A 17807-nucleotide genomic window follows, 5' to 3' on the forward strand; every position below is an offset into this window, starting at 1 on the left:
CTCTGTGGTCATTAATAAATGACCCAGTAGTAACAAGACACGTTTACCAAAGCTTATTACAAGAAACTCAATTTCTTTTCCCCCTAAAAATTGTAATGTTCAGGATTATACACAATAAAAATGGTATATTTAAGGAAATCACACCTCTGCAGTACTTTGAAGAAATATCATTATGAAGAGAGTAGTGGATTTACTCCAGATTCATGACCAACTGTGCAACAGCAGAATTAATTTTAATCTTACTTCAGCACTAAATGTTAAAATTTGGTTTTGAAGAATAAAGAGCATTTTAAATCATAGTCCTTGCACTTGGTCCTATGTAGTAGTATTGCTTTTAGTAGCATATGAACTTAAAGCTACACAATTGAAGCATACATGCTATTAAAATTATTTTCCAAAGTAAAACAAAGGTAGGAATAAAGGCATTGCAGAAAGCAGCCAGATTCTGATTTTAAAAAGTACAGAAAATGTGTTGTGTACCATGTCAAGGTACTAAAGAATGATGAGTATCCTCATAAAATAAATCCATGCTATTCACACATTAAATTCACACTTCATATCAAACTAAAAATAGGCTGCTCTAGAAATTCTGATTCTAAATAGCTTTAAGGTGAATGAGAGCATGCAAACTTTCAGTATTCTCTTGCAACCAGATATCTACAAGTGGACACAAAGGTTCTCCTAAATCACTTAGGGAGCTTTTCACAATTTAACAATCAAGGTGAATAGACAGTACACATCATGTCTGTGTTGCATGTTTAAAATCCTAGATAGGTTCAGATGGTGAAAGAGTAATTCTGAGTTAATTTAAAAATCAAATAGTGGTTAGCATTTCCAATTTTTTCTCAATGAATCTTCTAGAATTCAACTGAAATTACCATCTCTGGAAAAAAAATCCTTTCAGCTTTTAGTTATGCTACAAGCAAAATAAAAATACAGGGGTGCATCTCTGGACCTATTATCTTCAGGTGCCATAAAGCTCAAAGGGATTTTGAAGGTGTGCAACACCTTGCAGAACTGCTTAATTTGCTACAGGACAAAGACATACACATTTTATTAATTCACTTGCCTCTTACATGAACAAGGCAATATTATGTAATAATTAAGACAACTGGTAATTTTAATGGTTTTTATTTATTATATTTATTAATTTAGTTGCAACCACATTAGGCAATCATTTAAGGTGACTAATACAGCAGAATAACTGAAGCAGTAAAACCACTCACTCTTTGACTTAATAGGAGACATCAAAGGAATACTATAATTCTCAGACTCATCTGGACAGCATTATTACTAATAATAAATTTGCTGAAACAAATAATCTTCCCTGAGTTTATTTAACTCAGCAGGATTCTTATGTTCTTGTTTGCTGTTTTGAATCAAATATATGAACAATTTTTTTTTAAAAGTATGCTTGGGAAGTTCTGTGCCTATCTAATATTGTGGAGGTAACATTAAAAGATTAATACCATTGAAAAAATATTGCTTTAAAACATTGTCTCAAGATTCATAAACATTGCATATCTTGGCTCAATTTCAAGGGAAAATTAAAAGGAAACTCTCTCACTTGTTATCATTAATCTATACTTGCATGCTGTTCAAGACAGCTGGAGCTTGGTATTTAGGTGCAAGTGATTTGAGTTAAGAAATTCAGCTTTCAGAAGAAAATCTTGTTATTTGTTCTGATGATTTGTTTCTCTTACCTTCCGCAGAAAGACCTTGGACATTTACGCCTCTGGCTGCCAGAAAGCTAAGGCAGACATCAACATTTTCAATCTGCAACATGAATAGAAATAACAAGCAGGATAAGAGTATTTTACAAAACACTGAAATGTTGGGAGAGAGGAAAAAAAAAACCCCAAAAAAACTGTTAAGGAATGAATATTTTACATTCATTGCATACTACAGCTCTTTATCAAAGTTTAGCAAGAATGATTACTGCTAATTGGGGAATCGAGATAAAGCTTTCATTGTCCGCTTTGGTGCTTAAAACAATTCACAAATGCCCAATCCAGAATGGCATGCTGGCAACTCAGCAACCCATCTAGTTAACATAAAAATGGATTTTGTATGCTACAAACAAATAGCAGTGAAAGCACTCATAGAGAATTGGTCACTGAATATATGTCTGGAGATGTGAGCAGCTGAGTTTACTAAGAAATGTAAACAAAAACAGTGTAAGCAAAGGTACTTGTTTGGGATGATGTGGGATTCTGAGGAAATGATATCACTCTCTTTAGTGGTTGTTCCTCTAACTTCTTTCCTTCAAATAATACAATAAATCAATTTAATTTATTTATTGTTTATGCTCCTCAGAAGAGTTTTTGCTTAGTAAAGAACATGGTGCTGACTTCTCTTGGTGATTTAGAAGAAATCTACAGCTATCACATAGAGCTTTAGGTACAAAAATGTAGCCTAAATGTAGATTAATAAAAGGATAAAACTTCTGCCTCTAAAATGAATAATAACAGAATTAGACTGCTTTCATGCATCTATTTCTAATAGATGATGGAGATGGGGTGTTCCAAAATGTTCTCAAGTCACCATCGTCAGCTGATTACTCCAGTCCTTCCAGGACCTCTGAAGGAATAATCAGCTATAAACATAAAAATTACTATCTTTGTCTATAAATATACTGCTATGAAAACAGAAACAATATGTATAGAGAGGTGTTATGTTTCAAGGGGCTTTAACAAGTTTGATTTTAAAATACTATTTTAGGTTGATGTATTTCTTCCAAGGCAATTAGGACCACAAAGATAAAACAAAATTTCAACAATATATTTTAAATGACTATTATCATTGGAGAACATTAAAAATAAAGCAAAGAATATTCAGCACTAAAAACATAAAACTGCAGTAGCTCAAGTCCATGCAGTTATTTTATTTGAATGTTTACACATTTTACAAAGTCTCATGTCAATTGTTTTCAACCATCAAAACATAAGGGGTAAATTCACTCCTTGAAAGAAAGCTACTTGATCCTTGGCAGTATCTTTTCTCACCTAGGAAAGTCTTTGACTACTGTCATCTTTCTGTATTGGAGTTCTGCCATTATTCTCTGGAAATGGTAGTAGCTAAAAGGATTTATATATATTTTTACTACTGACCCTAGCAATATGTATTATGAGTCTACAGACTGTCTTGATCCATGGGTATAAATGTATAAATTTATAAATACCTGAAAAATATTCATATCTGCTCTTCAAGTACAATAAAGGTCAATACACTACTAAACACATTTTTAGAAGACTTTTCAAACCTTGATTTCAAGGACATATTAACATTTACAGTGAATGATAAACAATTTTTTTTACTGAGTCGATTATAGAGGAAAACCAAAACTCAAAGTCTGCAATTAAACTGATGAAATTTACTAAAAAAATGGGGTCTACCATAAAGCTTTCATAAACCAGTTTGGTGGGTGTCACCAATTTTCACAGCTTAGAATGTGGAATAATCATCCTAAAATCAATGGGATTACTCCAGCTCTGGCCCAGCACAGTCACGGCAGCAATCCAGGCATTAACTGTCATTTTATTAAATGTTTATGTAGTTTTACACTACGAAAAAACCCCAAATTACCTAGGTAATTTTGTTAATACATAGAGACATGACACAACTAAATCAGTTGCAAGCTGGCGGCAGCTAAAATAGGAAGACCTGGTTCTTCCTCACCTCCTCTTCCTCCCAGGTGTGAGGGCCCTGCTGCTGCTGGGCTTCAGCACTTCTCGGAGTGCGCCAGGAGCTGGCTCCGTGCAGAGAACTCACCCAGCAAAAAGGCAAAGGGATTTCAGTCATTCCAGCTTCCCGTGCAGCCAGATAAGCGCAGGAGCCAGCAGAGGGGAGGGCGTGTCCCAGCCTGAGTAAAGCGTGGCTTGGGAGAGGAAAGGGGAGGTGGGAAGGAGGGTCAAGGTGGATGATGCCACTCCTGGCAGCAGTGGCAAGGCACCGGGCTGGCTCAGCCCTGACATTCAACCAAACCCCTGAATCCGTTGAGAAAATTGTGCACATTAAGAGAATATTTCTACTTAACCTTTAAGCAATGTCAACTACGTAAGAAAAAACTTTGAATGGAAATTTCTGTGCTCTGCAAAATTGAAAAGAAACAAAGATTTGGTGGGCTATTAGCTGCATAACTCATTGTGTCTTTGGACTTTCAATCAACCATAATGCAGTATCAATTACTTCAAAGATGGGAGATTCAGCTCTATAAGCACTAGAAGTCAAAGGTAGGGGGAAAAAAAGAAAATTAAGGAAAAATCAGTACAGTACACCAGTAGCATCCATCTTCAAATAACTGAAACAATATTTCCTAACACATATTCTAGTTTAATCAAGTAATTTTTGATAACGGGCATGTCCCTCTGCAGCAGTTCAGGAGACCACAGATATAAGAAAATCGCAGTTCACAGGAGAATATTTTAAGCCCTAATGTGGAAACATCTCAATATCTATGTGCAATACCGAATAAAAGTAAATAATAAGCCTACTACCTAAACCTTCACATACATTTAGTGAATCATATCCTATAGAAAGAGCACCTGGTTAATTTACAGGTTTGCTTTTACAGCATGTGTCTTTGAAGTCATGTCTCTTAAACTCTCAGAAAAAACGAATCATTACCACTAACACCAATGACTCAGTATGCTGCAGAACTACAAAGCAAATTCTGTTTGGCTTCAGAGTTCACCAAGAGAAGTGTAACAGAAGCCCTGAGTCCAAAGTCACCCCTTTGGTAGGGGTGTATGAAGCAATAGCAGTGGCCAAATTTCAGACAATAGACTGGGGTTGCACTGTTAGCTTTATAATAAAGTCTTGTTTTGACTTGTGAATTGAGCAAGTTTGGTGTGGCAACTCACAGGCCCATAATACCCTGAAAATGTCAGAAAACAACTCTTGCAGTCAGTTCTCTGATAATAACTGCAGTTACTGTACAACTCTCAGAAACTCTTAGGGGATTCAATGAGACATGCATTAATACATTTTTAGGTTATGTTCACTTTCTTTCCACTCCAGTCTAGAAAATGTTAGCCTTAAAACTGTCCCATTTTGAAGCCCTCAGTGTGTCTCTAAATATTGCTTTGATTACCTACTTCTTGCCCCGGCAAACCACAGTTATTCTTTGAACTCAAACCCAAGCAGCCCCAAACACTTTTTCTTCAAACTCACTCACAGATGAGAGTAATTTTGCAATTACAAAAGCTCCAAGAGATTTCAAGCAGCTTCCATTCCTCAGTACTGTTTCAATCAAGAGTGGTATGAATTCCTGAAATCCGTGTTTATATAAGTAGTTATTCACCGGGGTAAACTCCTCCTAGAGCTGACACTGTGTGTGCAGAATTGTGCTGCTCATGTATCAGTGGCTGAAGATTTTGTGGTGTAACACAACACAGACACCAGACAGATTTCGTACCTTACATATGACCACAATTCTGTAGTGAATTTTGCTTGCAGAAAGAACTAGTTTATAGCAGAGATTATGTTTACCATTACAGTGAGCTGTATCATGAGAACTACAAGGTACTGTAGCAGACAATATTGCTCATTACAGTACAGAATTCAGGATATACAGATTGACTCCAAATCTTACAAATCACGACAGAGAAGAGTCTCAAATTTGCAAATTTGTTTGTACAGGTACATGTTGCCAAGATCAGACTGTTGGCTGATGATAAAGTTCTCCACCGCTGTCAATCCCTGATTTTTATTTTTTTCCAAGGCTCTTATTTTATATTAAAGATTCAAAAGAGTGGAATAAGTGCAGCACACTGAATAGCAGAACTTAAATACTAAAAACTTTAACAACTATAAATAGCTTAAATAATTAACAATATAATAAACCTTCATTGCCATATAGAGATTTGCCACTTAGCTATTCAATCAACACTACATGAAATTGCTTTCCAGAGGTAACAAAACCCTAATTTGGAAACCTAATCACCTTCTTATCAAAACTCAAGGATATTATGTCAAATTCTGAAATGTATCTCCAGCATTGTGGGTAAAGATACACTTGGCGAAGATGATGATAATTTAGGAATTAATTTGTGGGCATCATCAGGTAGATAATAATTTGATACTTTTTCATTTAAGCCTAATAGGTTATGCTTACAATATATTAAGCTTTCTTCATAAATCTGATCCTTTTGATAGTATTCATACACATAGTATCATGAAAAAAAGCACCTGGGACACCTAACACCATAAATATTAGTGATATTCAATATATTTTTACACTGATATATAAGGGGATACAGTTTATATGATGATGTAGAAATAAATAGAAATGTCATAGCTCTTATAATATTAATACATTAGGTATCATGCAAAGAAGATACATTGGAAATATGTTGACACATATGATATTGTGGGTGACCTGCTTTTGAGTGAAAGCTATTTGAAATTTATTGTCAGAAATAAATCACTAAATCAGACTGATGGACTTGCATGGTAGTAGTACTTAATACCCAGCTGACTTACAGGAAGAGCTAATTTGTGGGATGCACTCACCAGTGACTCAACACATAGAATATGTCTATTTATTCCTATTATTTTTGCTGTTGCCAAGAGTAGTTTTCATCTCCTTTGTCTGAAAGACACATTCTTCACATGCAAAAATAAATTTAATTGTGGGATGCTCATAAGACATGTAATTATGAAGAACACAGCATTGAGTTTCTCTCTGTGTATAAGAAGCTCAAAAAATATCTTGACTAACTCTCTCTTTAAGTTTATGACACTATAGTTTACAAGAACACATAGACACACAAGTTAGTTACTGTTCGCCTACTTTGAGCTAGATTCTTCCTGAAGAATGGGACACCTTTATAAAAACAACAAATTATTATAACCACATAGAGTTTCTATACATACGCGCTCTTAAATACTCTTGATTATTTTGGCAGCAAAAGTAAAACAATCATTTCTGTTAGCACTTCATTCAGCGCTATCTTCCACAGTTCTGTGTGTGTGTTTTGACATTCTGATTTGTGACCCAGTTCCCAGATAAAATTTGGCAAAGGATTTTCCCTGTAGGAGTTTCGTAATGTTGCTGATGGTTGATTAAGGACATCCATGGAAATAATATTCCACAGAAATCCAGAGAATCACATACATACTCACTTTCAAGAAAACAGAAACTCCATACAATTCTTCAGTATTTTATGCTTTTTTTTTTCTTTTTAATTGCAAATAATAAATAGTACTCCTTTGATATTGATATTATGGTACAAGATAGTATGTGTCACAACAACTGTATTTCAAACACACTTTACCAGCATGTTTCTTCCTAAACGTCCCCAGAGTATTTACCTGAGTTGAGAGTCATACATTTGAATCTTCCTCTTGCATGGATATTCATCACTAATACAATTTGTGGAGGATTTAAATGAATGCAGAATTAGAAAATATGTTATTGTTGTTACACATCTCCTTCTCTTTCAAGTTCTGGAGCACTAGTAGCATCAAAATCCAATAAAATTCAGGCCTCACAGCTAGGACCCTGGACTCTAAATATTTACAACTAACATGTTGCATAAAATTATTAACATTTAAAGAATGTAAAAGCAGATACTAGGAATCAGTCATGTAAGGAGATGCACAAGCTTTTGAGATCTGCTTGCTTACTCAGTAGGTAAAGTGCCAGTGATCTGGTCTCAATTGCAGGTTCTAGATTAAACAGAGATTCAGGCAAGCAACCAAGACATCTTCATGAGTAAATAAAATCACTTTTGATGCACACGTTGGAGTTGGTAAGAGAACTAAACTTTCCATATAGATTTAGCTATACAGAATGTTCTGGGAGACACTGAAAAGAATTTCAATGTCAATTAGGAAATGGCCTAAACTCTAATTTTCCTATGTCTAATAGCAGTAAGAGAATTGGTCATGTACACTCTCACCAATATATGGTTAATCCTCATACACACACTACCTAAAACTATTCTTTGGCCAAATGTATAAACTTGCACAACCTATTATGCCCATAGGTATTCTCAGAGATTTAAAAGGACAAGTTTATTTCACTTTCTGTTCTTAAATGACTCATCCATTGCACATATTGTGACCTGTTGACAAGTCACTTGTGTGGGAAAAACCCAGATTTTCGGTTTGCTTTGTAATTTTGTTCCTTATGGGCTTTCTTCCCAGCTGGTTTCACTAGTTTGTACTTATGTTCTGCCAGTCTTTAAAACAAAGACCTAAAAAGTTACGAGACAGAGAAATAGAAATAAAAATAGAAAATGTTTGCTGTTCTATAGTGCCATGGTTTAAACCTCAGTTTTATCATTCAGATTATTTAACAAAACCAGGTTTAATAAACCAGGCTTCATAAACTAGGCCAGTGGACATTTAGCTTTTTTGAACTATGTACAAATGGACATATGTCGAATACTTCCTTCACCAAAAAATAAACACCAAGCAAGTCAAAAACTTGCTCCATTTCAGTGATAAGGGAATACATTGCTCACTACTTATGAGCATGCTTGCTTTATATATATCTGCATGCACTATGATTTTTTAAGGCTGAGTATTGGGTGCAGAAATACATTTTTGATAGCTGACTTATTCTGAAGAGGTCCAACTGAAGAGGTCAAAAGCACCATCCAGATTAAAACTGGTATACAAAAATGGATTATGCAGTCCAATGTCCTTATCCACCTGCCTATCCATCTTCAAATGGTGCACATTTAACACTGTTTGGGAGTCAAGGTGATTCTTAAATGATTGCTTAAACAATATTCAATAGTGAGAGTTCCCTATTTTTCACTGTAAGACAGATGTTCAGCATGTCTGAAATTCTGCTCATATCTTTAGAAAAATGCAACTGGTAATATAATTAAATTTGCCTAATGCCTTTTTAATGGTACATGTCCTGTGGGATAAAATGTATCTAATCCATAAAAACTATGCAATTATGGTTTATTTGTTATAACACGTGGTAAGATTTATTTCAATTATTTGTAAAAGTACCAATCAGTAATCTCAATCATTATAAGAAACACCTTCAATGCCACATACTCCATTCCATTTGACACTGTTGTTGATTTACCTGCTTTCTGTGAAAAGCTATCAAGAAATTTTACTTGCAAAACTGTTATACCATTTTCACTACACTGTAATGTTGTATGTTATCCCCAATAGCTGATTCATAGGTATCCAAAAAGGGAAGAATCTTTTTCAAATTTAAGAGTAGGGTTTCAAAGGGAGCAATGTGAAGTAGACTCATATGGGCTCATTTTGCAAGTATTATAATTGAACTATCACAAGCAAGCTGATTATTTATATATATATATATATATATGCTGCAGTTTAAATTAGTTTAAACACAAGTGACAGAAAGAGATCTGCTTTCTTGTCTCTTGCATGTTCATAGGTGTATGTCCTTATTAACATATAAATGTGTTCATACTAAATTAATTACAGATTCATAATTTTAAGCAAGACTGTCTAAAAGTTGTATATTTCCACCAAGATTCCTTGTGAAGAAAGCGTACAAAGTATTACTATGTAATAATTTTCTTTTTTTACTAATACTGCATAACAAGGACACTTTAAAAAGCAGAGAATAGACACAAATTCTTCCAAATCTGAAAGTAAATGCAATGGGAAGAAATGTGGCCTAGAGTAATGCAAAACTTATAATGACTCTTCTGAGGAAACTGCTTAGTTTTAAATTCGCAGTTTCTGTGGAAGGTGCTTATATGGCAGGCTGCATGTCACACAGTTCCCTTGGCCACAGACTGCTGAGACTGGGTGAAATTTGCCATGAATTCTCAGTTTCCCTTGCAGAAATGGGGAAATTTGAAGAAAGGGAAAATTGGGAGATAAACAAGCTCTCAAAAATCATGTTATTTATTTTCTGGTAATTTATTTCCTATAAGCTCATACCATAGCAGCTGACTGGAATAACTTCTTGTGACTACACTGCAAGGTAATGTCAAGTTTCCATGGGTGGTGTAAATTAGAAAACCCACCCAGACAAAACAGGTGTTAAGAGTCCTGCTAGGAGATGTTTTGTGCATTCTGCCGAATTGCTGTTGCACGTGGCCTAGATTAAGGCACATTCCATATTTCTATCAAAATCATGACACATTTTAAGGGGTTAAGCAGAATACACTGACACACAGACACACTCGGCTTAACTCTTTTGTAGCAAACTCCTCATTATTTGCAATAGAATAATTTAAGGAGCACTTAATAAAATATCTATCAGTGAACCATATAGCTTCATTCCAAAAAACTGTTCCAAACTAAGCATTGACTTTACAATAAGAGACCATACATGCAAATTAAAAACTGATTTACTGGAGGCATCTGGGGAGAATTTTACCTTAGAGAATAATAACTACTGGTATGTAGAAGGCCTCCCAGGCAAAAATTTTTAGGAAATGATACAGGAGTTATTTAATTATTAGTTATTTTTTGAGGAAAAAATGACAATCTTATTTAAAACTGAAATGGCTTCCACTTCCTTTTCCAAGAGATGTTAAAAAACACGCACATCAAATTCCTCCAACATGCAGTCCAAACATGAAATATGACCAGTAAAACCAGAAACGTGAAAACAAATTAACTTCTCAAGTACTTGGAGAATTCAACAGACATATGTACTGACCTGCTGATAAAAGAATGTATGAGGTCACTACTGAGGTCAAAGCATAAGCTGGGGTGTGTATTGTTTTTAAGAAAATGGTACAGTGGGAATTGGATCCCTTCTGGCATAAATTACTGTCAGCCCTGTCAGGAACACCAAAGCGATAATAAGTGCTGCAAATTTTTCACCTAGCTCCTCACTTGGTGCTTGGAAACCTTAGAGTGAATGTGAGTTAATTTCTGTAATGGCAAATACAGTATACAGTTTGTTTGTTTCTGTCTGTACACATCAGCAAGTTAATGAATAATTTATTCTAAATAAAAAACAACCCTAATCATAATTTTTAGATGGCCAAACAGATCATTATAAGTATCTGCCTGTCATTTTCATGTAAAACAAAAAAATGCTTTATCCACAAACACCAAAAACCCTGCACCACATAAGAGAATGGTGTGATAATGGTGTGAGCTTGCTTCTCCACTTTTTTACTCACTCTTCTTTCTGTTTCTTGTCTTGTCTGCATTTGCTCTCCCCATATACAGTAGTCTCTCCCCATCTGCTCTCCCCTATTTATACAGCAGTCTCTGCAGCAAACATTGTAAGGCACAAAATCCAGTAATGGTAATTTCTGAAATGCTTTTGCACTACTATAATAGAAATTGTGAGAAGAAAATTGGATTTTTGATTGGAATATAGTGCTGGGTTCGAACTCAGAAAACCATGGATGTATCTCAATACATTGCACAAATTTCTTAGAAAGGTTATGGCTGTACAGCAGAATGGATCAAAAGAAAAGACAGGGCAAAATTCTCTGCGAGTGTCTGCAAATAACTTGCTACTTCAGGACTCATCTCTATAGGCCTGAGGCCACCACCACCATGAAAGAGCCTTATACATGCACTAAGAACACAAAATTCAAGATAAATACTACCCTTTAGCGAGCACCCTTTAGGGAGGATCTTTTTTTAAGGAAATGATAAAAAGAACTGTGTGTTTAAACACAGTATTTCTTAAAGCAATGCTCTACTCCAGTGAGCCTTTTTACCATTCTTTTTAAATTATGCAACACTTCTGAGTCAGCAAGGTACCAGTGTCTAAATATTTATGGAACTTGGTAACTTCTGAAAACGAGTGCAGTGTGAAAAAGCACGCTTCTTTGAAACAGAGGAGCTTCTCTCCATTAGGTCAAAAGAGAGTCTACAACAGAGTCTTCATTTATTAGATTTAATTAAACCTTTGAAAGAATTCCAGTTCTCTCCTTCACCACTACTTAATGCATAGCAACTTCATTCAGCTCACTCAAAAAAACAGCTTTTAGAAATAAGGGCAGTACAAGCAGTGACGGAATTAATCCTGTCAAAATGAGTAAACAAGTAAACTATGAGGCATTTCACTTCATCTCTTGAACTTTGCAACTGGAATCCATCCAGATGCACTGCGTGCTTTCTGAACGCTCCCTCTTGACTGCACCAGAAGTCATAATGCTGCAGCTTGTGCAGGAGAGACACTAACAGTTTGCTCCTATCCATCTGGCCTTCTGATTTTATAAACATTCAAAGTTTTCTTTTAATTAGATATATTTTTCATATTACCCTGGGAATAGTTATGGAATTTATAGAACATACAGTATTCGTAGAACATTGAGCTCATCAAATGAAAAGGGATAAAAAATACTTGTTTTAAGCACCCTCTAAAAGTACAGCCTAGAGTTTTCTGTAGGACTAAGGTTATGTGGCTGGTCCTCTGGCTGGAAATTAAATTCCTTGGGAAGATATGAATTAGAGAACATAAGTTACTAGTTTTCCTCTATGTTTAATTTTTATATTACTTACTCAAATTGATCTAAGCCCTAAAGAAAAAGACAAGAAAACCTGATGGTGAATCAACATCACAGGTTATTAAAACCATTTAGATTAAACTAGATGCCTTTAAAACCCACAAGGTTAATACAAGAGACTCACATTCAGGCTTTCACTTTTGCTAGTGTACCTGAGCATTGCATTTCAAACCATGTTTAGCATACATGGGAATATGAGGCCCTGCTGTATATGTTTTCATGCCATGCTTCTAAATAGCTTTCATGCTTGCTTAATCTCTGCCCTTTTCTCATAAACATGGTAAGAATTTTCCACATTTTCACAAGATCTTGAGTCTAGATTCTTGGTCAGGGACAATAAAAGCACCTGGAACCAGAGAAGGCAGTGGGGTATCTGCTTGTAAGCTCAACAGGGTCAGATTTTTTTTCTTGACTTCTCAGCCAAATGCTATAAGAGAAATATCAGAAGTGCTCAAGCCTATAAAATGAAGCCTTAACAAACACTTAGGGCTTGTTGTCACATCACTTCCAACTGTAGAACTGTAGTCAATGAAGTGTAAAGTGTGGGAGGAAACAACTTTTTAAATAGTCATCCAAGTGTTTTAAAGTTCCAAAATATTGCCAGTATTACTTGAAAAAAAGAAAAAAAAAGCATTTTAGAGGGGCTTTAGAGGGGGCACATATCTTGAAATACATTAATTCATACGATGCAACAATCTAAATATTTCAAAACTGTTTATGCCAAGAAATCTAAATAGAAGCTTTATATATACAAGAACTGTGAAAACACCCTTGCACATGTGTTTACCCTGGAGTGTTACTGCTGATCTGTCCATGAACTAAGTAAGAGCTCTTACCAAAAGAAAAACAACAAACACCGAATTTAAAGTTATTATTGGGCAGAATTACTGAGAAAATCTGTGTGACAGGCAAAACAGCTCACAGGGCTGGGATGCTGGTTAGTTAGTTATGTGTACAGTTAGAATAAAAAAGACTATATCTAACTCTATGAACCAGTAATTATGAAAAAAATTAACATGAACTATTACATGCAAATAGGTCTCAGTTCTTAAGCATGGAAACTAAGGGACAAAGAAAATTCTTGTGGTGCTTTTTTCCCCTAGAGGAAAAAGCCATTTGTACAGTCCCATTGTACTTCCAAAGAAATACTGAAGAATCAAGAGGTATGAATTATCCAAACAACCTTCTAATTAGCTGACAATACAAGTCTAAACAAAATATAATCTAATTGTTGTAGAATTAAAGACTGCCAAAAGCTAAAAGCTAAAATACAAAATATATTTCACTTTCAGGAAGACTTTCAGATTCACCTTTCAGAACTTTGCAGGTTTGGTGTAGGTCTGGGATGCCAACTGAAAGAGTTGCTTGGAACTGCATAGGTAAACAAATGCTTTAAGTTGATATAAACAACCAAAAAGGCAAAAAATATTTGTGATCAGTTTGTGAGAGTGACTATAACCTTGTCCCAATAAAAAACAAAAAAAAAAAAACCTTGGACAGACACTGAAAATGAACCCTGCCCAGACTAATACATATCCAGACACTGGGCCAATTTAAAATAAGTTCAACTCTAAATAAGTATACCTCTGATTTATGTCATCTGTTGATCATATGGTCAGCAGACTCCTCAGACTAGGAGTGTTTTAAATAATTCCTGCACATCAGCTAGCTGCAAAATAGATTACTATATTTATATTTATACTATTTATTTCTGCAGAAATAAAAATGGTTGTACTGTATTCTAACTATTTATGTATCAAGTTTCAGGTCATAGTGGATTTAAACAGACAGGTTACATTAAAAAAATAAGGAGATTGTCTTAATATTTTAATTCACTTTATCAAAAGCCTTTACATGAAAAAGGATTAGTTAATGCTGTTGAAATAAGCAGTCTTTCTGATAACTTGCTTGTTCTACACTTAATTTAAGCCAATTTACCCACCTGTACCTTAATAGCATTGCATATAATAGGGTCACCAGCTGTAATAAAGTTTATATTTTGAATTAACATCAGTATTTAAGTCCAGTTCAAAGATTGTCTAAATTTTTACTAATTCCGAATTTCATGTGCCTCATGCTATCTGGTGCCACTTCAGAGTGGTCAGACCCATGGGCTCTTGACAGCAGGAGAAGGCTGCCAGAGCAGTTATTTCAATGGTGAAAAATCCATGACTACTCTCCATCTGGTCCCATGGCTGTGAACATGATTGTGAAGGACATGAGACATTTTTTGACAAATACAGGATGTTTCATTTTGACATTTCACGGAAAATATGGTGATTACAACAGTAGTGCATAAATATATACTGAAAGAGGAGGCAAGGAAGTACATTCTAACTCCCTAACACTGTAATTTTAGACATTGGGATAAGAGGAGGAGAATGAAGGAAAAAAAAATGCCAGGGTCAATTGTTCTTTTTAAGTCACCCCTCACATTGTCATTCTCAGAGAGGAAATAGTGACCTGACAGACCACTGCTGTGTGCTAGTCACATGTGCCAGCAATAGCACGTTGGGGAGAGGCTGTAAGTGGAAGGGATTTACAGCAGGGTTCAAAGAGGAGTTTGTCCGTGGAATAAAATTAAGGGCAAATAAAAGCACAAGGTTAGGTGGGTTAGTGTGCGTAGAAGTCAAGGAACTCCAAAATGGTGAGTATGTAAAAGACACTAAGATCAAGCAGATTTGGCATTCTTTCCATGAAACCAGCTCACGCTAAGCTGCAGCAGATGCAGGCAGCTTCTGTTCCAGCAAAGATCAAGGGCAGAGTGAGAAAATACATCTGGACAGACCACAGCAGTTTCAATAGACACCTACTTTCATTCTTTCTCTTCCTTTTCTAACACTGTCATTGCATTATGTTCTGGAAGTAATGCAACACTGCTGAAAAAACTCAAACTTTTTAAGGCAGCAAATTTTTGATATTTTACTTTCTAACAGGAGAGCAGGGAGAGGGCGTCAAGACTTTCTAATGCACGTCGTAATTTTAAATGTAGAAAGACAGGATAAGTTTTGTTGCCACATTAGTCTGTAATTAACAACTATATTGCTAGGACATTCTGTGTTACTTTATTAGCCTCATGTCTTGCAGTCTCTTTGTTGTAAAACCAAAGTTTTAAATACCACATTTGTAGAGTGGCTAAAAGATGACAGAGTGACCAGTACTGTCACCTTGGCATAATCAACCACACAATACTTCCAAAAGCTTGATCATTTGTTGGATACTATTTATTTTAATTTAAAACATATATAAGTAGTGTAAATTACAAGAAGAGTGTCTTTCTTCCCTTCTGCAGCTAAACTCACAATACAAACCCTGTTCCACCCTAACATTGCTAATTCCTTTAATTATTATGGAAGCCACAACGTGCTGCTTTCTGGCACCCTCTGCTGCTTTACACATTACACCACAGTCAGCATTTTATGGACAGTTGCAAAGTTCCTGTGTCTCCATTAAAACATCTTCCCAGTAGTTGTATTTCCCAACCAAGTACAGGCTGATGATGCTTCTACTTGCTGTAGGACCAAGTAGGAGCAAATGTGCCTTCACTTACTGTTTGCAGACATTAATGCTTAATTTTCAAAATCTGTCTTGTAGTTCTAATCTAAACTTAATCTGGACTCATCCTAAGGAACAGAGATGTTAGTTCTGGCATATCTGTAGAAGAGTGGCCATCTCATGCTCTCACAGATGTCCAGATAATACAGAAATTCCAAGAATTTAAAAGCTCCAACAAATGTTGATTCACAAATGAGAGGTAGAGGGGCTTAAATACCTTTGAAAGTGAATAAAATCATTGAGAGTTCAATCAGAACTGCAGAAGGTACTTTACAGAGATGCACAGCCATGTGTGTTAGCCACACACTAAAACACACGGTCACATTGTTTCTCAAGAGACTTGCATGTTACTGAAGCTTCAGAATTCTCCACTGTCAGGAGAGTCAGTGGCAGATTATTCTAGGAAGAAGGATGTGTGAAAGGCCCAGGTACTTCCCCACAATGTTAAGAAATGTTCTTTTGTGAAAAATCTACCTCTCTGCGGAAACTCAAAGCTCCACAGACACAGAACAATAACCTTCTCTAAATAACGTACAGCACTCAAAACTACGGAAGTCTAAGTAGAAGTGGGAGTGGTTAGAAAATATTTAAATAGAAGTCCTTAACTATAACTATAAGAGAACTTGCATCTTGCCACAGTTCAAAAATAATCAGACATTTGAAAAAATCTAGATAGCTGACAAAATCTCAACATTATGAGAAAGCCTTGTTTGGTTATACTGTAAAATAAAACCACTTCAGATACATTGTTTATTTTCTTGTTCAGCTTAAATATGCATTTTTGCTGTTCAGCTAAATATAACACACTTTCTTCTCTATTTTTAAATCCAGTAAACATTCTAGACATTCCTGGTATTTATAACATACTCTCCCTATAGAGGACGATAAAAATACACCATCATGAAGCAGACATATTTACTGTAATCTGTTGCTGCTATCTGGGAAATATCTGTTAATATCTTATAACCACAGGTGCTTTCTAGAATGTGTGTCATAGTCAATTTGTGTGGATGTATTTAACTGCATGCTTATGTCTAGACTTTTCAGTGTATTGCTACTAATGCAGGTTTCAAGGCCATTTATTCATCACCTCTTTGTCTAAGCATATGCATTGCTAATATATATTTCTTCTATTCCAAAACTCCAGGGAATGTTCACATGACATTTTTGAGGGGCAAAAAAAAAAAAAGAAAAAAGAAGAACCACCAAAAAAAGAACTAAAAATTGAAGAGCATGGAAAGCTAATTAAAGATGGGTGAAATGGAGACTGTAAACTGCATCTCTTCAAACAATGAATACTTCAAAGTGTACATCACTCATTAGTTTTCAAACATACTGCGGCATTTAATCTCTGCATGTCCTCCCAATACAGTTTAAGTCAAGTTTCTGATTGATTTACATTCCTGACAAACACAGCTGAGGGATGGGGAGAAGAGATAGATGGGTGAGGTGGTCATATCTCAGGGGCTCAAGTGGCATGTTCCAAATCGAGATTGAGGGGAGGTGGGTTTCAAGGAACTGCAGAGGGAGAGGGGAGTGGAAGGCAGTGTTTGAGGGAAAACAGGTGACTTTAAGGAACAAAAAGATCTTTTAGTGTTTCTGTAGCCTTGGTCTACAGAAGCAAAGTGTGCAAAACCCTAATTCCAGTCCTAACCAAGCAAACTCAACTATAACCTAATGACTCAGTAGTCATTTCCTGGAGACTGTATGAGTATTCATCACAATATATGTACTTTTCATCACATGATTATTTCATTAACATCTAGATGAGTTGTTCTCTTATGATTCTACACAGTAATAAGACAAGGGATTTGTAAG

The 17807-nt window shown here is 35.5% G+C and overlaps 1 protein-coding gene across 9 annotated transcripts in view; it reads right to left on the bottom strand.

The window, feature by feature from the left end:
- Nucleotides 1-17807, bottom strand: part of NAV3 (neuron navigator 3) — a 507938-nt gene that overhangs the window by 154913 nt on the left and 335218 nt on the right. For all 9 annotated transcript variants that reach the window (XM_030959546.1, XM_030959547.1, XM_030959548.1 and 6 more), the window contains one exon: nucleotides 1704-1776. In XM_030959546.1, the coding sequence (XP_030815406.1) occupies nucleotides 1704-1776 (73 nt within the window). The remainder of the gene's footprint in view (nucleotides 1-1703; nucleotides 1777-17807) is intronic.

This window comes from Camarhynchus parvulus, chromosome 1A (genome assembly GCF_901933205.1).
Source record: "Camarhynchus parvulus chromosome 1A, STF_HiC, whole genome shotgun sequence".
In the NCBI taxonomy this organism is placed as follows: Eukaryota; Metazoa; Chordata; class Aves; order Passeriformes; family Thraupidae; genus Camarhynchus; species Camarhynchus parvulus.